Source organism: Crocodylus siamensis, chromosome 1, assembly GCF_052110815.1.
Source record: "Crocodylus siamensis isolate JL-2025a chromosome 1, ASM5211081v1, whole genome shotgun sequence".
Lineage (NCBI taxonomy): Eukaryota > Metazoa > Chordata > Crocodylia > Crocodylidae > Crocodylus > Crocodylus siamensis.
Window position 1 is genome coordinate 256,600,636 of NC_143395.1, and position 22,475 is coordinate 256,623,110.

The 22,475-nt window shown below is 43.8% G+C and overlaps 1 protein-coding gene across 1 annotated transcript in view; it reads right to left on the reverse strand.

Moving 5' to 3' along the window:
• Nucleotides 1–4,532: 4,532 nt before the first annotated feature.
• DSCAM (DS cell adhesion molecule) overlaps nucleotides 4,533–22,475 on the reverse strand; it is a 628,177-nt gene continuing 610,234 nt past the window's right edge. Inside the window, exon 32 of the mRNA XM_090031636.1 lies at nucleotides 4,533–5,386. Coding sequence (XP_089887762.1) covers nucleotides 5,046–5,386 — 341 coding nt within the window. The 3' untranslated portion in view covers nucleotides 4,533–5,045. The remainder of the gene's footprint in view (nucleotides 5,387–22,475) is intronic.

A 22,475-nucleotide genomic window follows, 5' to 3' on the forward strand; every position in this document is an offset into this window, starting at 1 on the left:
AGCCCTTTTAAATGTTCTGCATAAGAATGCTGATATAAAGAAATACAAATGACATCAAATTAAGGAACATTATATAGACAGCATCAAACCAAAGACGATGTTGAATGTTTCATTGTGCTGTATCTTGATGTGTGCACTGGACCTCTGCATTGCCTACAGAGACGACTATCTCTTTGGAGAAGCTCTAAGGTCCTACATGGGAAGCCCAGGCAAGAGCAGAGATGAAGAGTGTTTTCTTTTTCTTCTTGGAATTTTCAGTAGGCAGCAACAAACCACTAAGCTATTGCTATGACTTATATTAACCCACTAATGAATTTAAAATGAACATGCTTTCAAAACTGTTTGTTTGATATTTTCTCTCTAAAAAAGCAACTCACCTTCATTTCTCATCTCAGTTGTCCTTCGAGGCAGCCACCAATAGAAAAAACCAAAATAAAACATTTACCCTCCCCAACTAAAACCTCATGTGACTATAGGCTAGATTTTCATAGGATGTTAATTCTCATTTTTCTATTGACTTCAGCAGAGCTTTTCTGATTTACATCTCATCTCAGCATCTGGCCCTCATATTATCTATTGGTGACTCTGAAGGAAGGTAGGAAGATGATTACAAACCTTAAGTCAATCATTGTACAAGATACCAGATTATAGACTGAAAGAAGGGAGACATTGGGAAACCTGTTTTATCACTTGTTGCAGGAAGTCAGTAGACAGCTTTGTAGCTCAGCCATGCTCAGATTTCTGATACATTAGATGAATCTGCAGGCTTCAGCATGTTCATACTTTGTCTCCTACGTGTGTTTTTTTTTCAAGGTTCCATTATTTTTTCAGCATATTCACCACTGGTTTTAGTACATGTCCACCTGCTTATTTCCACATAGGTAGATCTGCAGAGAGCATGTCTTGAAGGTGGCTCATACCTGCTCAAGCGGGTAAGGGGGAAAATCTGTATGCAGAGAGGGGCTTCTGGGCTCAGCTTCTGGGTCACAACTTGTGCCACAGTGGTGCATCTACACATGCAATTAATGCACTAGAATTTTCTGCACAGAATCTGCTGAAAAATTAATGGAAACTTGAGTCTGCACTAACTTCTACCTGGAAGAAATTTCTTGTGGTTCAACACCCTTCTCAAAGGAGAGGAGAGATCTTAGGAACAGTTATAAAAGATAGATGCCCAAGCAATTTAGCATTACTGCAATTTAGAATTACTGAGAGCAGCTCATTGTCACCACTGAACGTGCACCCATCAGAAGCAAATTTCCTCCTGACAAGAGCTGTTCAGTCTAAGGCTGTTCCTGCCCTGCTTTGCCTACCTGCAGCAGCCAGGGGGAGCCAGGTGCCAGCCCCAGGCTAGCAGGGGGTGTGGGTGGAGGTGGAGCCAGGTGCCAGTCTCCACAGGCAAGTGTAAGCTGTCCTGGGTGCTGGGAAGCTGCCTGTTAGCCATGTGGAGATTGGGACCATCCCAATCTCCAAGGGTCAGGGAGAGATGTCCTGACTGTCTGGTAGCCAGGACAGCTCTTCCTGCTCTTTGGGCATCAGAATGGGTCTTGATCTCTATGTGGCTGGCAGGCAGCATCTCATTTTGCTGGGACAGCTCTTTCCACCTACTGTGGCCCTCTGTTGCCTAGGCTGACAGTATCTATATGTGCGCTTTCGTGAATTAGTTTAATGTGCAGATTTCTAGTACCAGTATCTACAAGTGCAAGAAAGTAGTTCATTAGGCTAATCTGCTGCACAGTAATTGTTGTGCATGTGTAGACAGTGATGTTTTACTGAACAGTGGATTAACCTAATGTGTGGTAAAGCATCTTGCGTAGATGCACCCAGTGAGTAGATTTGTGAAACAAGTGAGAACATTACATACCTTTTTTCACGTTTTGTATTTTGCGTAACTGAGTTTTCCGGTCCTTTTCTATGTTGAGGATTGAAAAATGAATGCTGAAATGGGTTTGTAGAGCCACCTTTGAACCCAGGGCAATGTAACTGCAACCATAGGTACTATCAACTATTCATAGGCATTGTGTTGACCATAAAGAAACATTTTCAAACAAGCATATTTTAGGCTTTTCCAGTCTGTTTAAGCCAGTATTCTTCCCTTGTGTTGATTCTATGCTTTTAATGTAATTTGATTATTTTAATGCAGATTTTAATGTGTATCCATGCTTCTCCCTCAGTAATAATAATAAAAAAGTGTAAGGGTCACAATTTGGTAAAGGCTCAAGTCTACAAGGTGAACATTCTTGACTGATACAGAAATACACTTGAAGTATATGTTTGAAATAGCTAAATAGCCTTTTTTTTTTCCTGAAGCCTATGGGACTCTTTAAATATATGAAGTTGGGTGTACATTGAAGAACATTTTTGGATCAGGGACAGTGGTCAGAAACCTGCATGCATATGCATAAGCTTCAATTTGCTTAGCAAGGGCTTGAGTCTCCTCTGATTAATAGTAATCAATAGTCTCGCCATACATTTCTTTGGCTATGGAGAACTTAAAAGTTTGTTTACTGACTGATATGCTGAAAACTACAAAATACATTATATACTAATGGGTAGGAAATATTGTTAACTCAAGGACAGTCAGCATTTTCCAAATTCCCACAGAAATATAAACTTAAGACGATACATGGTATATTTATAGTATCTGCAGTCACAGGGAGAATGAAAGTTTCTATAGTTTTTCCCCTCCCATGTTTTCATGTTTCAATGAATATAAGGCATGTGGAGGAAAAGAGTCATTGTTTAAGTCAGGGATGCTGCTGACCTTTTGAACACAAGCTCTGTTTCTATATCTGTATGAAAAAAACTATTCCTTCTTTTTTGAATGAGTTTTTAAAAACCACAAATTTCTACCAGAATACAAGAATGAAAAGTAATATTTTTTTCTAAAAGACTTCTTTTCACAATTTTCTGTGTCAGAAGGAAGCTGTATGAAAATGGACAGACAGATAGCGTCCTGACATGAAGTCTAGAATACTGACAAAAGAATTCAGTTCTAGTATGCAAATACAGTACTAATTTCCAATTATATTCTCACTGAAGTCAGTGGAAAGACTCTTGTGGAAATCAGCAAGAGGACATACACCTGATGAATAGAAAATAGAAATACAGAAACATTCTGTTCCCACACTTAGCATAGCAGAGCTAGGTATTTTTTACAATAACATCACTACGGTCCTCTTGGTAGCAGTTAAGGTTGGCCAAGGGATTTAACAGAAACATTTCTCCCTTTAAAAATGGTTTTCATTGAAAATAAATCAGAATAATTTCATTTTTAGCTTAATGTTTCAATATTCAGGAAACTCCAACAATTATTTCTGTGAAAAGATTTATAATATAAATCTTATTTGATATTGTCTACTGGGGGGCTGTTTTTAGTTTATTTTATTTAACAGTTGTTCTATTAGGTTTATCAATCTAATGACCTAAATGGGGAAATGGTCCAACTTTTGATTTATATCCCCTTCTTTCTTTATTGGTCTGTAAGTCCTACATTCTTCAGACTATCTGCAACTGTACCAGGGAGACTGTTAGGCCACAATATAACAAAGTATCTAAATACAAGCTTAACCTTCATCGACTTAAACAGCAAATAGTTATGTACTTTGCTATTAATAGCAACAAAATAATATATATGCTATAGGTTTCTCCATCTAAAGGAGACGTTGTCAATGACAGAAAAAAGACTAGAACACATAGACATAGAAATATCTAACACCAAAGTTATTGAAATATTGTTGTGTTAACCCCACTGAACATATGGATATAATAGTTTATAGTCTGTACCATATAAGTAATATTGTTTCTCATGTAATAAAAGGTTGCATTAATGTCTGCAAGCTAAGAGTTAAACAGAAATGTTTTTATGTTCTAAAGAAAGGCACATTAATTGAAGGAACATCACTTCCAACTGCCGTGAAAGTAAGTGTAAGAGATTTTGCTAGCTAGAAAGATGAACTTTGTCTTGTTACAGGAAGAAGCTTGAGTTTTCAGTTTTATGCAAGCAATGTACACAGTGAAGCCATCAGGAGCATTGCCTTTTGAAGGGTTAACAATATGTCCTTACAGAGTCAGTAAACTAAAGCCAAAACGTTTTCTTGTTACATTTTCAAAATGTTGATAAAGGCCTGGATCCAAAGCCTAATGACATCAACAGAAAGACTCCCTTGACTTTAAATGGCTTTTGACTGAGTGTAAAGTGTACCTATAGGTCCAGTACTGGTTTTGTTTAGAACACATGGCTTTTTTGAAACATTATGGTTCTTTATCTCGCTGGCAGAGTTAGATCTAACTGGGTGAACATTAATCATTCTTAAAGGCATGACTCTGCCCTGCTCAGAAAGGTCAAACATCAGAGCAAGTGCTTAAAATACCTACTGTCCACAATGAAAAAGAAGCATAGTAGAAGGCGACGCAAGCAGACGTCACAAATAAAGGCAGAAGACCCTTTTATTTCTCATAGACAAAATGCAAAGTGTCTCATTAAATTAATATTAAAAAAAGATAAAACAAAAGCAAATTGATCCCCTCACTCCACTGACACCACTCATCCTAAATAACAACGAAAGAAAAAGATCACTCAATGACCCATTTTCTAAGTGAAAAAGAAAATATGTGCAAACATGACAAAAAAGTTTTGTTTTTCCAAATCAAAGTCCTTGTTAAATTCACAAATAGGGTGACTTTTTTGTGATTTCCCCCCCCACCACTTCTTTTTAATCTTATGTGATGGAACTTCCAGTTAAAATATTTTATTTAGTCCCCATGCACTTTGTAGAAAATCAGTAAAAACACAAATGCTTGTGAAGATCAGAAAACTGGACTCTTTTACCCAAAAATTCAGATGTCCAGTCAGATGAAGCTCACACTCAGACAGAAAAAAAGCCGGAGAGTCTTTGCACTGTCCGTAGTTTGTATTTTTTTTCCAAATATTTTGGCAATCTTCTTTAATTATAAATATCGGAATTCAATAAAAAAAAGGTAGCTTTGATTGGATTTTTTTCATTGTAAATATTTACAGCCACTGTCCAGCCATGTTCTTTTTGTTATACCAGGGTGTAAGATTTTGCGTAGGGATTATTTCCTTTCAAGTGGCCCCGGGAGTCTAGCAGGGATTCTTGGGAGCTGCTCATTTTAGCTGCCTGTCCCAGCTCAGCACCTTCTCGCTGAGGTAATGTTGCCACAGCACCTGGCTGCCACGACTGTACTTCTCTTGTAGAGGATGTCTCCATCGGTATGGGCTCCAGAACTGTGGGACGCTTCAAGGTTCGGCTTTTCTGAGGTTCCAAGCAGGCTTGCCCCAAACCCAGGTCTCTGCTTGTGCCTGGAATGCCACGGTTTAACAAAAAGTCCATTCTAAGATACGGTGGCAAATGCATGAGATCACCTGCAAAGAAAGAAATGGAAATCCTTAGTTAACTTCCTGCATAGCAGTAAGCAGGCTTACTGTCTAACAAAGCTTCAAGCTTCTGAGTACCATCCTTCCCCTGTTCATGGTGGAAGATATTTAACACTGTACATATTCATCATCCAGTGTACAAATTTTCAAAAGCAACTTGGGGATAAAAACTACCATATGTGGGAGATTTATATAATTCAGTTAATATTACTGTGAACATGCAATTTTTCATTTCCCAACTTCTAAGTGTTTCTGTTTATAATAAAAAATGCCAAACTGTTGGGGCAAAAGGATTCATCACTGTCTGGATCCTCCCTTCATTTTCTTAGAGAAGAGACTATGAATACAGCAATAGGGGAATAGGTAGTAGCTGCATTGGTCTAAGGACATAGGCAAACAAGTTTCTTTGGGTAAATTTGATATCTTTTATTAGACCAACGCAAAGAGTTGGATAAAATCTTCTTTGCAAGCTTTCTGGTACAAATACCCTTTGTCACTGCAGATGCTTCTTCAGCCTAATGAAAGGTATTTATACCCAAAAGCTTGCAAAGAAGAATTTTTCCAACTAAAGTTGGTCTAATAAAAGATATCAGATTTACCCAAAGAACTTTGTCTGAATACAGCAATAGCACTCTTGGGTTGCCTACTATTGGGGTTGAAAAGCCTTTATTAAACTGGCCTATGTGCACAGCTCAGTCATTGTGCACAACTGGGCTAGGTAAGGATTTTATTGGTCCATTGCTGATTTTCCTGTACCTGCCCATCTGTTTAGCTTTGCTACACAAATTGGTTGAACTTGTTTAAAAGAGAGTGTGCTGTAACTATAGTATTACCAGACATGTTTTCATAAACTGGTCTGCAACTTCAAGGAAATCAATGGAGATAAAAGGAAAATATAAAGGATGCTTCCTTCTGCAAAGGTTTGATGTTTAGGTTAGATATGTGCAGATGGTGATCATGAGAAATACCTCCCTGATCTGGGTTTCTAGTACAGCAGGGTAATGATAACTGGTCTCTTTTGGGCCTCCTTTCCCAAATGGAGCCATGTTACTGAAGTTCCTTAGAAGGGCAAGGCAGTAGTTAGAAAGTTAGAGTTTCCCACCGCTGAGTAACAGTACCCATTCCCAGCTTTCCTTTCAAATGATCAGTATCATAGGCAAATCAGAGGTATGTATTTTCACTTATTAAAAAAACCCTGTAAACTATTTTGATGGTCTCTTACAGTTGCACGAAAAGCCACAAATACATCTATAAAATGAATACAATCTGAAAATTTAAAGCAGAAGATTCTTTTATTACTACTAATGCATTTGTGTGAGCTATTTGAAGCAGCAGATGTACAGGCTAATCTGTCTCTGACCATAAACAGCAGAGCTCTGCTTGAGACCGTGTTGCACTAAATGCTTCATACAAAGACATTTTTCCCCTAACTAACTGGAAAGGTTTTCTTATAAAGCAGATTCCTTGCTTTGGCTTATAAATCAAGGGGGAGGCAAGGATTTCTTAGGGTGATTTCTTTTATTGGCCCAAGGCAATGTAATTGTTACCTAATAAAGTAAAAACTTCTAATCTAGTCACGATTTAAAGTCACAGACAGAAAAATTGCTGAGAAGTTACACTTGGACAGCATCACTGTTTATTCCTGTGGATCTCCTGTAGGCACTGTCTGGCACCACAAGTTTTCTTCTTGTTACATTTCCAACATAGATGTATGGTACACTATATTTAAACCCCGCACAGTAGGATGTGCCCATCTTAGGAACAGGCTGACATGCTGCTACAGTATTTATAAAAAAAAAAAAAAAAAAATCAGGGGAAAAGAAGGCCATATATGTCCATAATCATACAGTTACCATTTGGAAGTTGAATTGCAAATAGGCAAGTCTCTAATAATTATTACCTTAGTCTTCTATGATAACTTTCATCCCAAAGCACTTTACATATCAAGAGGAATCACTTCAACTAGCTAAAATAAAAAATGCAACCACCCTGGGGATGAAGTGCGCCCACACACCAAAACATTCCTCAGCAGCTTAGAACAGAAGCAAGTAACAGTGTACGTAAGGGGTGCTCAACCCCCGGCCCATGGGCTAGATCTATCCCTCAGCACCATGTTATCTGGCTTGCAGGGCTCCCTATGGGCCATAGTGGTGACCGTGTGCTAGTTTGGGTGCAAAGAGTGGGTCAAAGCCTGATCTGGGCACTTGGGGGTGGTGCAGGGCCCCCAGTGCCTGCTCCCCACACATAGGACTGTGCAGGGACAACACAGGACCCCTGGAGCCTCATCATAGTGTGTGGGACTGGGTGGGGGCAGTGCAGGGCTGTGAGGCTGAATCATGATGTGTGGAGTCCAAACTGGCCTGTGGATGAGCCTCAGGCCCCGTTCCTGGCTCACAGGGCCAAAAGGTTGAGCACTACTGGTAAAGAAGTGAAACTGAGGGGAAACATTGTGGCAGTATCTACTTACCCATACAGGTCATTAAGGTTAACACTATTGCCTCTTGCAGAGGAACCAAGGAACAGTTTGAAATTGTTAGAACCAGGAACTGAAGTTCAGATTGCAGTGTGCCTAGTGGCACAGTGATGCTGAACACCAGGCAGAAGCAATGGATCCATTTGATTCATAGGGAAAGGAACCACCAACTGCACTGAATCACCAACACCCTGGCATCAAACAACTGTCTCCCTCACCAGAATAGTGACTATAACCAGCTTAGCTCCTGCCACCCACAATACAAAAAGGTACAGTGGACGTACAACTTCCGCTGGTCATCTGTTACATATGCCATACAAATCGGCCATGTTCCTTTTGCTCCATTACTGTTTACACTACTGTATTTACTCAAATGCAAGACAAGGTTTTTTCCCCCCCAATTAGAATGGGGCAAAAGAAATCTCATTTTAGATCTGAGTATCAGCCTGGAGTAGGTGGCGGCTCAGTTTTGGCTTTGGCCCCAGGCTCAAGAGTGAAGCTCTAGATACACAGCTGCCTGCCCTGGGCCAGAAAGGCTCATTTGGGGGAAAGGAAGCATGTGGCTGTGAGAGTGTAGGGAGAATATGGGGTGGTGGTGGGGGGACCTGTAACTTTCCCCACTACCCCTTGCCCCCCCTGCCTGTGCCTGCTCCCCACCCTATGCTTCCCCATCCCCTGCTCCCGTACCTCCAGACATGAGCGACTGGTGCCTCCTGATCCTGGGGGGGCACCAGCATCTGATCACTGACTGGGGGGTGGGGTGGGAGGAGTCCCCCAGTGGCCAATCGCTGCCGCTGGCAGAAATCCCAGCAGCAAAACCAGAAGTGCCAACAGCACTTCTCTTGGCACCCCCACAAATCTCAGGAAGGGTACCAGCTGTCAACCTCCACTCCCTAGTTGGCAAGGGCCAATCTCAAGGGGGGCACATGCCCCCCTGTGTCCCCACTATGTATTGTCTATGCCTGCAGATGCCTTCTCCCCTCTTTACATTCTGCTCCACTCCAGTTCCTCCACCACTGGTCACTACTTCCTAGCCAGGTTGGGTTGAGGCCAGACTGGGGCCCCATTGCTGATGTCTGCCTCAGAGAAGTAGAGATGAAGCAGAAGGTAAGAGGGAGTTGGTTCAAAAGTAGGGGGTGGGGGCATAGGCATGGGAGTGCAAGGGCTGCAGGTAGGCAGGGGAGCAAGGGGTAGGGTTTTGGTACCTCATACCCACCACTGCTTTCCTCATCACAGACATTGGCAGGGGAAGAGTGGGAATTTAAGAGGACCTTCCACTTTCATAATTTTCCATGTATAGAATCTATTTACTGGGGAAGGTGCCTTAAATTTGAAGTAATCTTGAATGCAAAAAAATATGATATATATTTCCACAATTCAGTCTACTCAACAGAAACCAGTTCTGACTGGACGCAAGATCTTGGATCAACTTTCATGTGGTGTATGCACTTCAATCACTTAAAAGGGATTTACAATTTCTTGAGCTCAGTGAATTAAATGTGGATTGTGAAAAAACGAGTTCAACTTCATGGAGCTGAAATTTGAGTTGATAACTCAAGGGTCAGCCAGAAAGTAATACCTTCTATTTTTTTTTCTTAGTCAAATATTATAGAAAAAATATTTAACTTGCACTAAAAATCCATACATCATCACTGAACACACAGCTATTTTTCAACAGAATTTCTTTCTTCATCAGTGGCCTTTTTCCACTTGGGAACAAGGCCAAGTATCCCAACATTATCTTTGTTGCTCAGTCACTGTCGCACAACCTCCATCACTGCCATCATCCCCAAAATGTCACCCTCCTAGTCTGTCCTTCATCCTCTATGCCAGTAGCTTTCAACCTTTTTTCATTTATGGACCCCTAAAAACTTGAATGGAGGTGTGAACCCCACTGGAAATTTTGAATGGAGGTGTGGACCTCTTTGAATTGTAAGGGTGGGTATTCACCCTTTAGACAGTGTGTGGACCCCCAGGGGTCTGTGGGCCACAGTTGAAAACCACTGTTCTAGGCTGTATAGAGGATGGGGAGGCACACTCCATAAAAATTCTGAAATTACCTCTGTGATGTATAAGCTGATGTGTGTGCAAGCACTGTCATGCAGAACAGAACATGTCTAGGTCATGACAGGCTCATTGCATGCAATGTTTCAGTTTCATCTAGGTCTTGAAATAGATTTGTGAGTTTACTGTGCATTCCACCCCACCACCCTCCTTAGGCAAGAAGTCAACCAGAAGGACACCTCCATGTCCATGACTTGTGCTAAGGAAATAAAAATTAGGAGGCATTACTTTTTGACTGACCATCATAAAATGTCAGGGTACATGCTCTTGTTCACTGGCAGAAAAAAGTATATTGTTGGAGAAGGAGACTATGTGCATGTTCAGTGATTAAGTATAAATTTTCATTGCAAGTTTAATATTTTTTCAATAATATTTGGCAGAAAAAAATAGGAAGCATTCCTTTCTGACTGACCTTGTATATATACTGGAGGGTCTTCCAAACCCTGTGAAAGAGAAAGGGCTTCCCTGGATTGACGTTAATAGTCTTTAATCTGTACAAACAATGTGCAGCAAATTGTATAGCTCTCCAATCTGAGTGGGATGCACATTTTTAACAGGAATTTGTAAATACATGACAAACTGAAAAACATAACTTGTTCTTCATAGTGAAATGACACCGCATGTCAGCTTTACCTTTGATTTACAATGAACTCTAATAACTTGAGGCACAGTATGCAATTTCATATTGTAAAAAGTGCTAAGTAATATTTTAACTGCAAGAAGCAGCTTTCTCTAGACTCTCTTGTAAACAAACAGGTGATTAGAATGGTTGAAAAAATAAAATTTTAAAAAATGTAACTTTCTCTCGTGTGCCAGGATGAGAGCTGTATCACAGGATGAAAAAAAGCTTTGATTCCTCAGAACTAATATTTTTCTGACTGAAAAAAAAATCTGAAATATCACCACGGGGGTCCAATTTGGCATTCCTACATCAAGGATGGACATTTTTTAAAGAAGATTAAAAAGGATGGGAGATCCATAGCTATGGAAGTTACATGGCAAGATACCAGTTCTCATCTTTCTGCCCACAATGGCATAAAAGTTTTTTTAGGTTATTACTATTCTGCCAAGAGACAATTCAGCCAAATAATACATTTTTCAGGCAGAGCATTATTAAGCTTTAGGATGGTTCACTGCCTTTGATGCTCTAATTACCTCTTTTCAGCGGTATGTGTGCCTTATTAGTAATGAAAGCAAACCTTTCAACTGTGTGAGCATGGCAAATGAGCATGTTTAATAATTCATGTGCTTAGGCTCAATTAGCCCAGAGCCATTCAGCAACTAGAGTTTTCTGATACAATTTAAAAATGAGAGATTGACTGGATTGGGGCAAACTGAGGCTGTAACATCAGCAACAGTCATCCAGGCAAATGTGAAAACAGGAATTTGTAGAAACATTATCTTTTCTTCTCAATGGCCAAATTACTATAGCTGGAATATTTAACATAATACTTTTATCTCACATGTGTGCACATACACGCATTTATCACATACAACGTATTTTCTGCAGTGGGGAAAGACTAAGTCTGCATTGCATAAAGGTATGCTTTTACACTGAGTAGCTAACTTGAGCTATCTACATGCATTCAGTAGGCAGAGGTTAGACTGTGTTAAAAATGGCTGATCTAACTTATTTCACTCAGGTATGGACCTTATATTTAGATTGACTTAATTAGGGATCTACATTTGAACTGTACAGAAGCTCAGGAAGTTTTTATCAGTCTAAAAATGGCTGATCCAATCTAAGTTAAACCTACTTCAGAGGTTGTCTAACTTAGATAGGGTCTGGTGAAACTGATCTACCTCAACTTCTATAAAGTTCCCACCATAGCCCCTGCACTGGAAAAAAGCAGCCAGTGGCCCTAGTTCCGGAGCTGTGCTTTTTCTACCTTCCCCCCCCATTCCCCCAGAACTGAGCTATTTTTAACCCCCCAGCTCCTCCCCCCTCCCCGAGATGGACACCCTCCCCCTGACCACATAGCCCCTCCAAGCCTGGTAAAATGGGCATTCTGCAAGTTGCATCTAGTGCTGGTGATCACTGGTGCTGGCAGCTGACTGAAGTAAATTGGTGTGGTGAGAGGGGACTGAGGAATCAAGGGGTAGGTTTGCCAGAGTGGGGTGTTCATCTGAGAGTGGGAAGTCTTAGGAGACTAAAAACAGCCCTTGTCTGAGGTGGAGAACTCCTCATCCCTCCCCCCAAGGTCCATCCCACCTGGACCTTGCTAGCTCACCTGATTCCACCAAATCCTCCCAGACCCCCCCAACCCCCCCCCCCCATGGACTCTGCAAACCCCACAATCCTTCTAAGCCCCCTGTGGATGCCACTTGTCCCCTGACCTCCCCTGACCCCCCCCGACAGACCCTCCTTGTCCTTCCAATCCCAATAGCAGGCCCTGCCAGCTCCTCCAATAATGCTGCTGGCTCCACCTGCCCTGCCATCCCCGCAACCCCCCCTACTAATCCCCCCCAACTTACCTCAGATTGGTTGGCCATTTTTAACTCAACCTAACCTCTCTTTAACCTCCCCAAATGTCTGTACGTGCCTTCGATGTAAAAAATCCCAGCAGAAAACATGTACATTTTTACTCTGAGCTAGCTACTAGAATTCACCTCCAGGTTAAGATACAGGGCTTTTCCTCAAGCTCCTTTGAGAAAAAATCAGCTTGCATCTTGCCTCTGTTAAAATTTTACATCAAAATAGCTATCTTGATGTGAAACAAAATGCAAACATTTTAGAGACAAGAAACAGGCTTAGTCTCTCTCAACCTCCATAAACTTCAAATTCCAAATGCATCTTTTTTTATCTGCTCCACACAAACCAAGGTTTTGTGCTATAATCAATAGAGAATTGTTATGGACTGTAAAATCACTGAGGACTCCCACTTTGGAGTGCTACACATAAAAAAATTGCTCTGATTTGAGTTGTGATTTATCAGAAAATGTACAAAGTTCCTGAATATCAAAGTGCCCAGCTGACAGTCCACCTGTAGTGGTGTGAATGATTTTATAGGATGGCAAAGCCAGCAGACCAAGGCACTTAAGGGGGCACTTAAGGCAGCTCACCCCTGCCCCAGCCCTGGCACAATCTGTGGGCAAGGCAAGAGCCCCCAAGGGCACACTTGCCTGCCTGTACACTAATGCCAGGAGCCTGGGCAACAAGCAGGACGAGCTCGTCCTCCTGCTCAGTGCAAAGAAATATGATGTCATTGGGATAACGGAGACCTGGTGGGACTCCACCCATGACTGGACCACGGGTATAGAGGGCTATACCCTATACAGGATGGATCGTGTTGACAAAAGGGGCGGGGGTGTAGCTCTCTATGTGAAGGAAAGCTACATGTCCCTGCAAGCTGATTTTGGCGACCGGCATGGACAGCTAGAGACCCTCTGGGTAAAAATTCGTGGGGAATTCAGCACAGGGGACACAATGGTGGGAGTCTACTACAGACCTCCCACTCAAAGTCCCGAGCTTGACCAGGAGTTTGCCCGGGAACTGACTGAGGCCGCTTGCTCCAGGACCTTGGTTGTCATGGGTGACTTCAATTACCCGGACATCTCGTGGGAAGATCACTCAGCTAAATCTGAGCGGGCGCAAAGCTTTCTCTCGTGCGTGGATGACCTCTACCTGACCCAAGAAGTCTATGGGCCAACGAGAGGGAAAGCGCTGCTTGACCTGGTACTGGCTACGGGGGATGACCTAATCAGCGACCTAGTGATTGATGGGAAGTTGGGTGACAGCGACCACGAGCTGATCACCTTCACCATCCGCCGTAAAGCTGGCAAGTCAGTCAGCAACACAGAAGTCCTTGACTTCAGAAAAGCCGACTTTGACAAGCTCAAGAGGCTTGTCGGTCAGGCCCTCAGGGACCATGACCCCAGGGAGATGGGAGTTCAAGAAGAGTGGTTGCTTCTCAAGGAAGCGATCCTCAGTGCACAAGCTAAATCTATTCCAACACGGAGGAAAGGCAGCAAGAAGGCACAGCAGCCCCCCTGGCTCTCCAGAGACCTAGCGGACCTACGGTGGCTAAAAAGGAAAGCCTACAAAGGATGGAGGACGGGATTCACCTCCAAGGAGGATTACTCCACGCTGGTCCGGTCCTGCAGGGACCAAACCAGGAAAGCCAAGGCTGCAACTGAACTCCAACTAGCTTCAGGCATCAAGGACAACAAAAAGTCCTTTTTCAGGTATGTGGGGAGCCGGAGGAAAAGCAAGGGCAATGTTGGACCCCTGCTAAACCAGATGGGGCAACTGACAACTGACGCCCAGGAAAAAGCCAACCTATTAAATAGGTACTTTGCGTCAGTCTTTCATCAGTCACACGGGATGCCCATGCCTGCTATGGGACAGGGAAATCTGGGTGAGGGGAATCCCCTACCCTCCATCAATGCTGACCTCGTGAAGGAACACCTTGAGAAGCTGGATACCTTCAAGTCAGCTGGCCCTGACAACCTGCACCCCAGGGTACTCAAGGAGCTGGCGAGCGTCATAGCCCAGCCCCTGGCACAGATCTTTGAAAACTCCTGGCGCTCTGGTGTAGTGCCCGAAGACTGGAAGAAGGCCAATGTAGTGCCGATCTTCAAGAAAGGGAGGAGAGTGGATCCGGCTAACTACAGGCCCATTAGCCTGACTTCTATCCTGGGGAAGATCTTAGAAAAGTTTATTAAGGAGGCCATCCTTGAGGGACTGGCCCAGGCTAACGTTCTAAGGGACAGCCAGCACGGGTTTGTTGCGGGTAGGTCTTGTTTGACCAATCTCATTTCCTTCTATGTCCAGGTGACCTATCACCTGGACAAGGGAGAAGAGATTGATGTCATATATCTTGACTTCAAACAAGCCTTCAATCTGGTATCCCATGATCACCTCTTGGCCAAACTGACCAGTTGTGGCCTTGGCTCCACCACGATCCGCTGGCTGGGAAATTGGCTTCGTGGTCGGACCCAGAGGGTTGTGACTGATGGCAGTCACTCATCATGGTGCCCTGTGACCAGTGGGGTCCCTCAAGGCTCTGTCCTGGGACCCATACTGTTCAACATCTTCATTAATGATGTGGACATTGGAGTCAGGAGTGGACTGGCCAAGTTCGCCGATGACACCAAAGTTTGGGGCAAAGCATCCACGCCAGAAGATAGGTGGGTGATCCAGGCTGACCTGGACAAGCTCAGCAAATGGGCAGACGAGAACCTGATGGTGTTTAACACCGAAAAATGCAAGGTTCTCCACCTTGGGAGGAAAAACCTGCAGCATCCTTATCGGCTCGGCAGTGCTACGTTGGTTAGCACTACAGAAGAAAGAGACTTGGGGGTCATCATTGACCACAAGATGAACATGAGTCTGCAATGCGATGCTGCGGCTAGTAAAGCGACCAAAATGCTGGCGTGCATTCATAGATGCTTCTCGAGCAAATCCTGGGACGTCATTCTCCCCTTGTACTCGGCCTTGGTGAGGCCGCAGCTGGAGTACTGCGTCCAGTTTTGGGCTCCACAATTCAAAAAGGATGTGGAGAAGCTTGAGAGAGTCCAGAGGAGAGCCACGCGCATGATCAGAGGTCAGGAAAACAGATCTTACGATGACAGGCTGAGAACCATGGGACTCTCTAGCCTGGAAAAGCGCAGGCTCAGGGGTGATCTGATGGCCACCTATAAGTTTATCAGGGGTGACCACCAGGATCTGGGGGAACGTCTGTTCACCAGAGCGCCCCAAGGGATGACAAGGTCGAATGGTCACAAACTCCTGCAAGACCGTTTCAGGCTGGACATAAGGAAGAATTTCTTTACTGTCCGAGCCCCCAAGGTCTGGAGCAGTCTGCCAGCGGAGGTGGTTCAAGCACCTACATTGAACACCTTCAAGAGTAAATTGGATGCTTATCTTGCTGGGATCCTATGACCCCAGCTGACTTCCTGCCCTTTGGGCAGGGGGCTGGACTCGATCTCCTGAGGTCCCTTCCAGCCCTAATGTCTATGAAATCTATGAAAGATTTTATATGATGCTAAAGTACACACACACAAACAAACAAACAAACCTCAAATCCCTTAGACAGATCACAGAGCTAGGAAGCATTAGGTCAAAAGATGAGCACTTCAGAAAGTTACAAATAGCCCAAAATGGGATGTCAAGAACCAGAGCTGGTGCTCTCAGTCTAGCTATAATATTTGTTACAATTGTTGCTCTTAGTGTTTGAAACCAGTTTTATTCCCACACCATTCATCTTCTGACACTTAATCCTGCAGTGCATCCACACAGTTGCTAGCAGAAGCATAGCTTGGCAGATCCTCCCCGGGGACAGCTGTGCCATGGCCAAGGCATGGCTGGCTGCTGCAGTGGTGACTGCAGCGGCACGATCAGCCAACACTGCAGCTGCAGTTATATTTGTGCTGCCCCGGTCACTCCCTCCTCTCAGTTATGTTACTGGTTGTTGGTACTGCATTACAATCATTTCTATGGCAACCATCAATGGAGGCCTGAATGTAATATTTTAAATAGACTGAAGATCAAGTACAAGTGCCTGTATCAGAGAAGAAAAGCCTCTCTTAAACACAAATCCCATAGGGTTAGATTCTGTTCCTGTCTCATTCAGCTAAGCAGGTCTGTTTCCTGACTTGCCCCCCACAAGTTCGCTGGTCTGAGTCTGGTGTGCAGCATATTGCATACACTTGGAATCCTACAAGGGAAGACGACCTAACTTTGCCCTTTCCTTGTCTGTCTTCCTTGTAAAGGTAGCTGGCTAGCCATGAGGGAGAAGTAAGATGCACCCTTTCAATGCTGCAGTTATTCTGTCTCATAAGGAAAGGGAGAAGAGTGAGAGGATAATATCCTCCAGGAAGGAAGCCATTAAATGACATTCTTGCCTCTGTGCTGACTTTGAGGATCAATTCAGCCCCTAAAGAATTTTTTTTTCTTTAAAGCAAAGTATTAACCAAGTAGATGCTCATTTTTTTCAAGAGTTCAGCAGTATGAAATTCCCTCTCAGTGTTTTATTTGCACTTGTTTAGAAATTAAATAGCAAATAACAATATTCAAATAACAACCAGGACCTGACATGAATCAGCAGAGTGAAGGATTTCAGAATCAATAGTTTAACACAGAAAACAGAAAACACTTTGACATAGGCATCCACTGTCAGTGTACTGATCTGTAGTTGAAATAGCACTCACATTTCCTCATGCAAATCAGTGACTGTTCAACACAGTCCTTGGCACAGTCTCAGTCCAAAGGCACCCTCAGGTTGCAACAGGATACCTGATTGGAATTTTCATGGACACCGGAGTTGTTCTGGTCCCATCAGCCACTAACAAACCATGCAGTGTGACTGAATAATGCACAGAACAATCTTACAGTCTTAATAGACTGTCCAGAGCATGTTGCTTGGATGCAGCTTCAGGGCTCATTCAGGTGGCTGAATCCCTGAGTCAAGTCTAAAGAAAGACTGGTCTGTTTATTTCTTGCCTTTTGCCATTTCTGTCAAACATAGATAAAGTCCCATGCACACACTAGCCTCCCTTTATAGTTCCCTTGCCCAGATTGGTGAATGCTTCTTCAGAAGTGAGATGCTTTCTTATTGACCAGCTTGTCATACAACAGGAGAAAGAGGAAGCAGAAATAGGGCTCATTTTCTGATTAGCAGTACATAAGAACGTAAGAAAGAAATGCCATTTACTGGGCCAGATCATAGGTCCATCTTGCCCAATATCCTGTATTACACAGTAACAGAGAGTGGATGATGAAAGGGAAAGTGAACAGGGTATGACTAGTGTGTTTTTCACTGTTTCTCTCTGGCTTGCAGCCTCCCGCATTTAAGGTATAGGAAGTCCTAACTCAATAGTTACTACTGATACCCCTTTCCTCCCTGAATCTGGCCAATCCTTTTTTGCATCTGGCTACATTGTTAGCTTCCTCAACATCTGGTGGCAATGATTTCAACACTTTATTATATGCTGTGTAAAAAAGAACTTTCTTTTGTTAATTTTAAACTTTCTACTTACTACTCTTATAGTATGATCCCTGGGTCTTGTATTGTGAGAGACAGTAAATAATAAAACCCAATTTACTTTCTCGTCACCATTTAGTATTTTGAAAACCCTTATCATGCCCCCACTCAAGCACTTCTTTTCTCAAGTGAATAGGCCTAGCTTTTTTGGGTGCCTGTTCTGATGAGCTGTAATTACAGAACGTTGGAGCAGGCTCAATTAATTGAGTCTACTGGAGTGTGTTAATTAGCATGCTCCAGCAGCCTCAGCATCTTGTGTATTCAGAGCCCCCATATTTCAAAATGATGGCAGGGACGTTTTAACTAAAGCTTGTTGAAAGAGCTTTAGTTAAAGTGCCCCTGCCACCATTTTGAAGTGAGGGATGCTGAATACACAACAAGTGGCAGGCACTTTAATTAGAGCAGCTTGCAAGAGTCATACTAATTAAAGCACCCCCACCCCCAGAGCACATGTAAAGATGTCCATTAGTGTCAAAACTGTGAAAGTACTCACTAGTTTTGAGCATGCCTAGTGCCTTCAACTGCTGCTTAACAGCTTTGGAATGACCTCAAAGCGCTCACCTTTTGTCACACTTAAATGAACCAAATGCTTAATTTTGAATGAAGTCAACTGGGGGTATTGAACTTTTAATGTATTTTGTCATCTGGTAACTGTCAACTAAATCACTATCATCAGCTTTTCTCTTCCCTGGGGGACAACATGATAGCATTATAACTCATTCTGTTCTATACTTAGTGTGGCTCATGGAAATGAAGAAAAGGAGATGGATGTTTTAATATTTCAGGAATGAGCCTTAAGAAAACCCACCAAAAAAACCCCCCAAGATGAGAAATGGGGACTTATGCCACTCATGCTCCCAGAAAAATCTGTAATATTTACTTTCTAGACCAAGACGCTCCCCTTACAATTGTACTTCATAGGCAGATGAGAAATTGTTATGTTTTTCTTTAATGAAATCTCTGCACAAGCCTGTATGATTAGTTATGCCTTAAAAGTACTCAAATATGCAGGCTCCCAAAGTATTTCTTTGAAATAATTTAGCAGTTTCACACACAGCAACAAAAGCACCATTCAGCTACCTGCTTAGTATTCTGTCATCGGTGGTAGTCCCTCGGAGTCGAGGATGATGTCCGTCAGGCTGGATGGGTCCTCAGGTGACTGAGGAGCCCAATTCTGGATACATACATTCTTCAGCAATGGGGGCATGTTGTTGTGTTGGGGAGTGGGATTCACAGCCCTGAGTTGGTCTCCTCTCCTTCTCCTGCCTCCACTGATGCCATCCCGCCTCAATTTCGAGTCATTTGGCCTCGAAGTGGTGCATGTCTTGGTGGACCAGGTGGCGCTACACCAAACAGTCAGCAGCTTGCTCCTCCCAGCTGTTGATGTTGATGCCTCCATGCCTGAGGTGACCTTGAGTGTGTCTTTGAACCATTTCCTTTGGTTGCCCTTTGAGCATTGTCTAAAAGAGAGCTGGGAAAAGAAAATCTGGCAGGGGAGGGGGTTCTCAGACATCTGGATGCAGTGGCTGTCCACTGGAGTTGATTTCTTAAGGGCAAGGCTTCAATGATGGTGAATGCAGCTTCATGGAGGACACTTGCACTGGTCCAGCAGTCCTCCCATTTGATCCCCAGAATTCAACACAAGCACCGCTGGTGAAAACTCTTGAGGGTCTTAATGTGGTATTGGTAGATGGTCCAGGTTTCATTACAGTGGAGGAGGGTGGTCAGCTTTATAGCCTTGTAAATCAGGATCTTCATCAACTTCCAAAGGTCTCTATTTTCAATGACACGTTGTCACAGCTTCAAGAAGGCAGCACTGGTGCAGTTTGGTGCCGGACTTCTTCATTGATAGTAGCCCATTGAGAGAGGTGGCAGCCAAGATACCCAGCCAACCCAGAAAGTGCTGCACATACTCCAGAGCCTCCCCATCTACATAGATAGCACAAGGGATGTTCAGCTGGCCTAGGGACGGGTGGTGGAGAACCTTCATCTTGGCAATGTTCAAGGGCAGGCCAAATCTCTTATATGAAGCATTGAAAAGATCTAAGGTTGCTTGTACATCCTGTGCAGAGCGAACCATCATGCAGCAATCACCTGCAAACTGAAGGTTGTGGATATCCTTGGTGGTGAGTTTCATTTTTGCCCAGAAGCGCCCTGAACAGCTTTCTGTCCAGTCGACACTGGATACTGACACTGGCTGGCAGATCATCTTGGATAAGGTGGACGATGATGGTTACGTAGATGGTGAACAGGATAGGGATGATCACACAACATTGTTTGATCCTGGTCCGAATGCAGGAAGCATTAGTTTCAGATCTTCCACTCAGGACAGTTGTGGTCTTATCATCATAGAGGAGCCTCAGCATGGTGACAAACTTCAGCGGGCAACTGAGGCACTGAAGGATGGTCCACAAAGCTTCACAATTTAAGGAATCAAATGCCTTGGTCAGGTCAATGAAGGCGAGGAAGAGTTCTTGATTTTGCTCCTGACATTTTTCTTGGAACTGCCTGGCAATGAAAACCATAGCCACAGTGCCTAGGGATGGTTGGAAATTGCACTGCATTTCTGGAAGAATCTCCTCGGTGATGGGATGAAGGCAGCTCAGGAGGATACGGGCTAGGATTTTACCCGCAATGGACAGGAGGGAAATCCCCCTGTAGTTCCCACAAACAGATTTTGTACTTTTTTGTAGATGGTCATGATGGCCACGTTCTTGAGATCCCCAGGGATGTCCTCTTCATCCCAAAGGCAGAGGATACGCTGGTGGAGCTGTGATGTGAGCTGGAAGCCACCAGCATGGTATATCTCTGTGGGTATACCATTTGGCCCAAAGGCTTTGTTGGTTTTCACCTGTTGGATGGCCCACTTCAGCTCTCTGATGGTTGGTGGACCACCAAGGGAATCCACCACAGGTTGTTGTGGGATGGCTTGGACTCCCAGTTAAGGAGGAGTTCAAAATGCTCCTTCCAATGCGGACAGATGGTGTCATCATCCTTGACGAGCCAGGAGCTGTCCTGTGATCAGAGGGGGTTTTGTCTACTGAGGCAGGGTCCATAGGATGTCTTGGTAGCCTGGAAGAAGTTACTTATGTCATGCTGGTTGGCGTAGTCCTGGATCATATGTGCCTTCTTCACCCACCAGTTATTCTTCATGTCACAGATGTGTCACCAGACCTCAGTTGGTGGTACACTGCCATCTTTCACCGACTTCGTGGATGGCTTATTTACTTAGTTTTGTGTGCATGTATACAGAAACAATCCAGAACACATACTTCCTGGGAAGCGGGGGATATAAAAGCAAGTTCACTCAGGTGGTACAGAACCTAGAAGTCATGTCTCTTACTTGCTGAATGAGTGCTTTAACCCTTGGCTATTGTACCAAAGGTCAGTGGTGCCAGCATCAAGGACAGTGTTCAAGAGCATACATGGAGCACTAGGCTGCAGTTTGCATTGAATTCTACACTGCTGTCCACATGTTAGGTGTCTAGTAGGGGTGTGTGGAATCAGCCCTATTTAATTCAGATTTAGATTTGACCCAAATCAGGGATAGTGATTCAATTCGTCGATTCAGATCACTGTCCCTGATTCAATTCAGCCAAATCTGAATCTGAAAATATGATGCTGATTCAGAGAATCAGCGATTTGGACATAGACACAGCTTTAAAATTTTTTCCAAATATCTTGAGGTAGCAGGCGTAGCTCATGATTGCTGTGATGCTGGGGTACAAGAAGCATCCCACAGGGGTGTAGGAGGGCCCTCTACGTGCTCAGCGGCAAACTTGGAAGAGTTCTGCCAGGGAGCATGCTGTAGGCCCCCCCTGCACCTCTCCCACTTGGCAATCAGCCACCTGGGGACTCTGGGTGCTACCCCCACCCCCCAGACCCAGGAAGTATCAGTCACCAAGTTGGGGGGAATGGGGGGGGGTGCCCAGTGTGCTCCCCAGCAGACCTGGAAGTGGACCGGAAGTGCTTCTGGTCCACTTCCAGATCTGCTGCCGAGCATGCTGGGGAGCCCCCCACACTCCTGTGGGATGCTCCATATGACCCAGCATCGCAGCATTCATGGGCCACCTGCTACCTAGAGGTATGCAGAAAAAAGATTTAAAGCTGTCCCTATCTCTGAATCTTTCTGAATCTTTCCAAATCAATTCAGAGAGTTCTGAGTTGATTTGGAGAGATTGAAGGGCCCTCTGATTTGATTCGGATTCAGAGATTTGGCCACCAAATTGGTTTGAATCTCTGCCAAATTGAATCAGGAACTGAAGCTCGCAGAAGATGGTGACATTCAGCATCTCTGGGTGGCCTTCTGGGTTTTCCAGTGCCTTGGTGCCAGGTGGATGTTCATTATTGAGTGCACAAGTTGGTGGTCTGTTCAGCAGTCTTTAGATGCCTTCATGGCCCTTGTGACAAGTACGTCCCTCAGGTCTCTACCTCAGACAATGATGTAGTCCAATAGGTGCCAGTGTGCTGATCTCAGATGTTTCCACATGGTTTTGAGCTGGTCTTTCTGGCAGAAGACAGTGTTTGTCACGATCAGGCTGTGTTGGGTGCATTT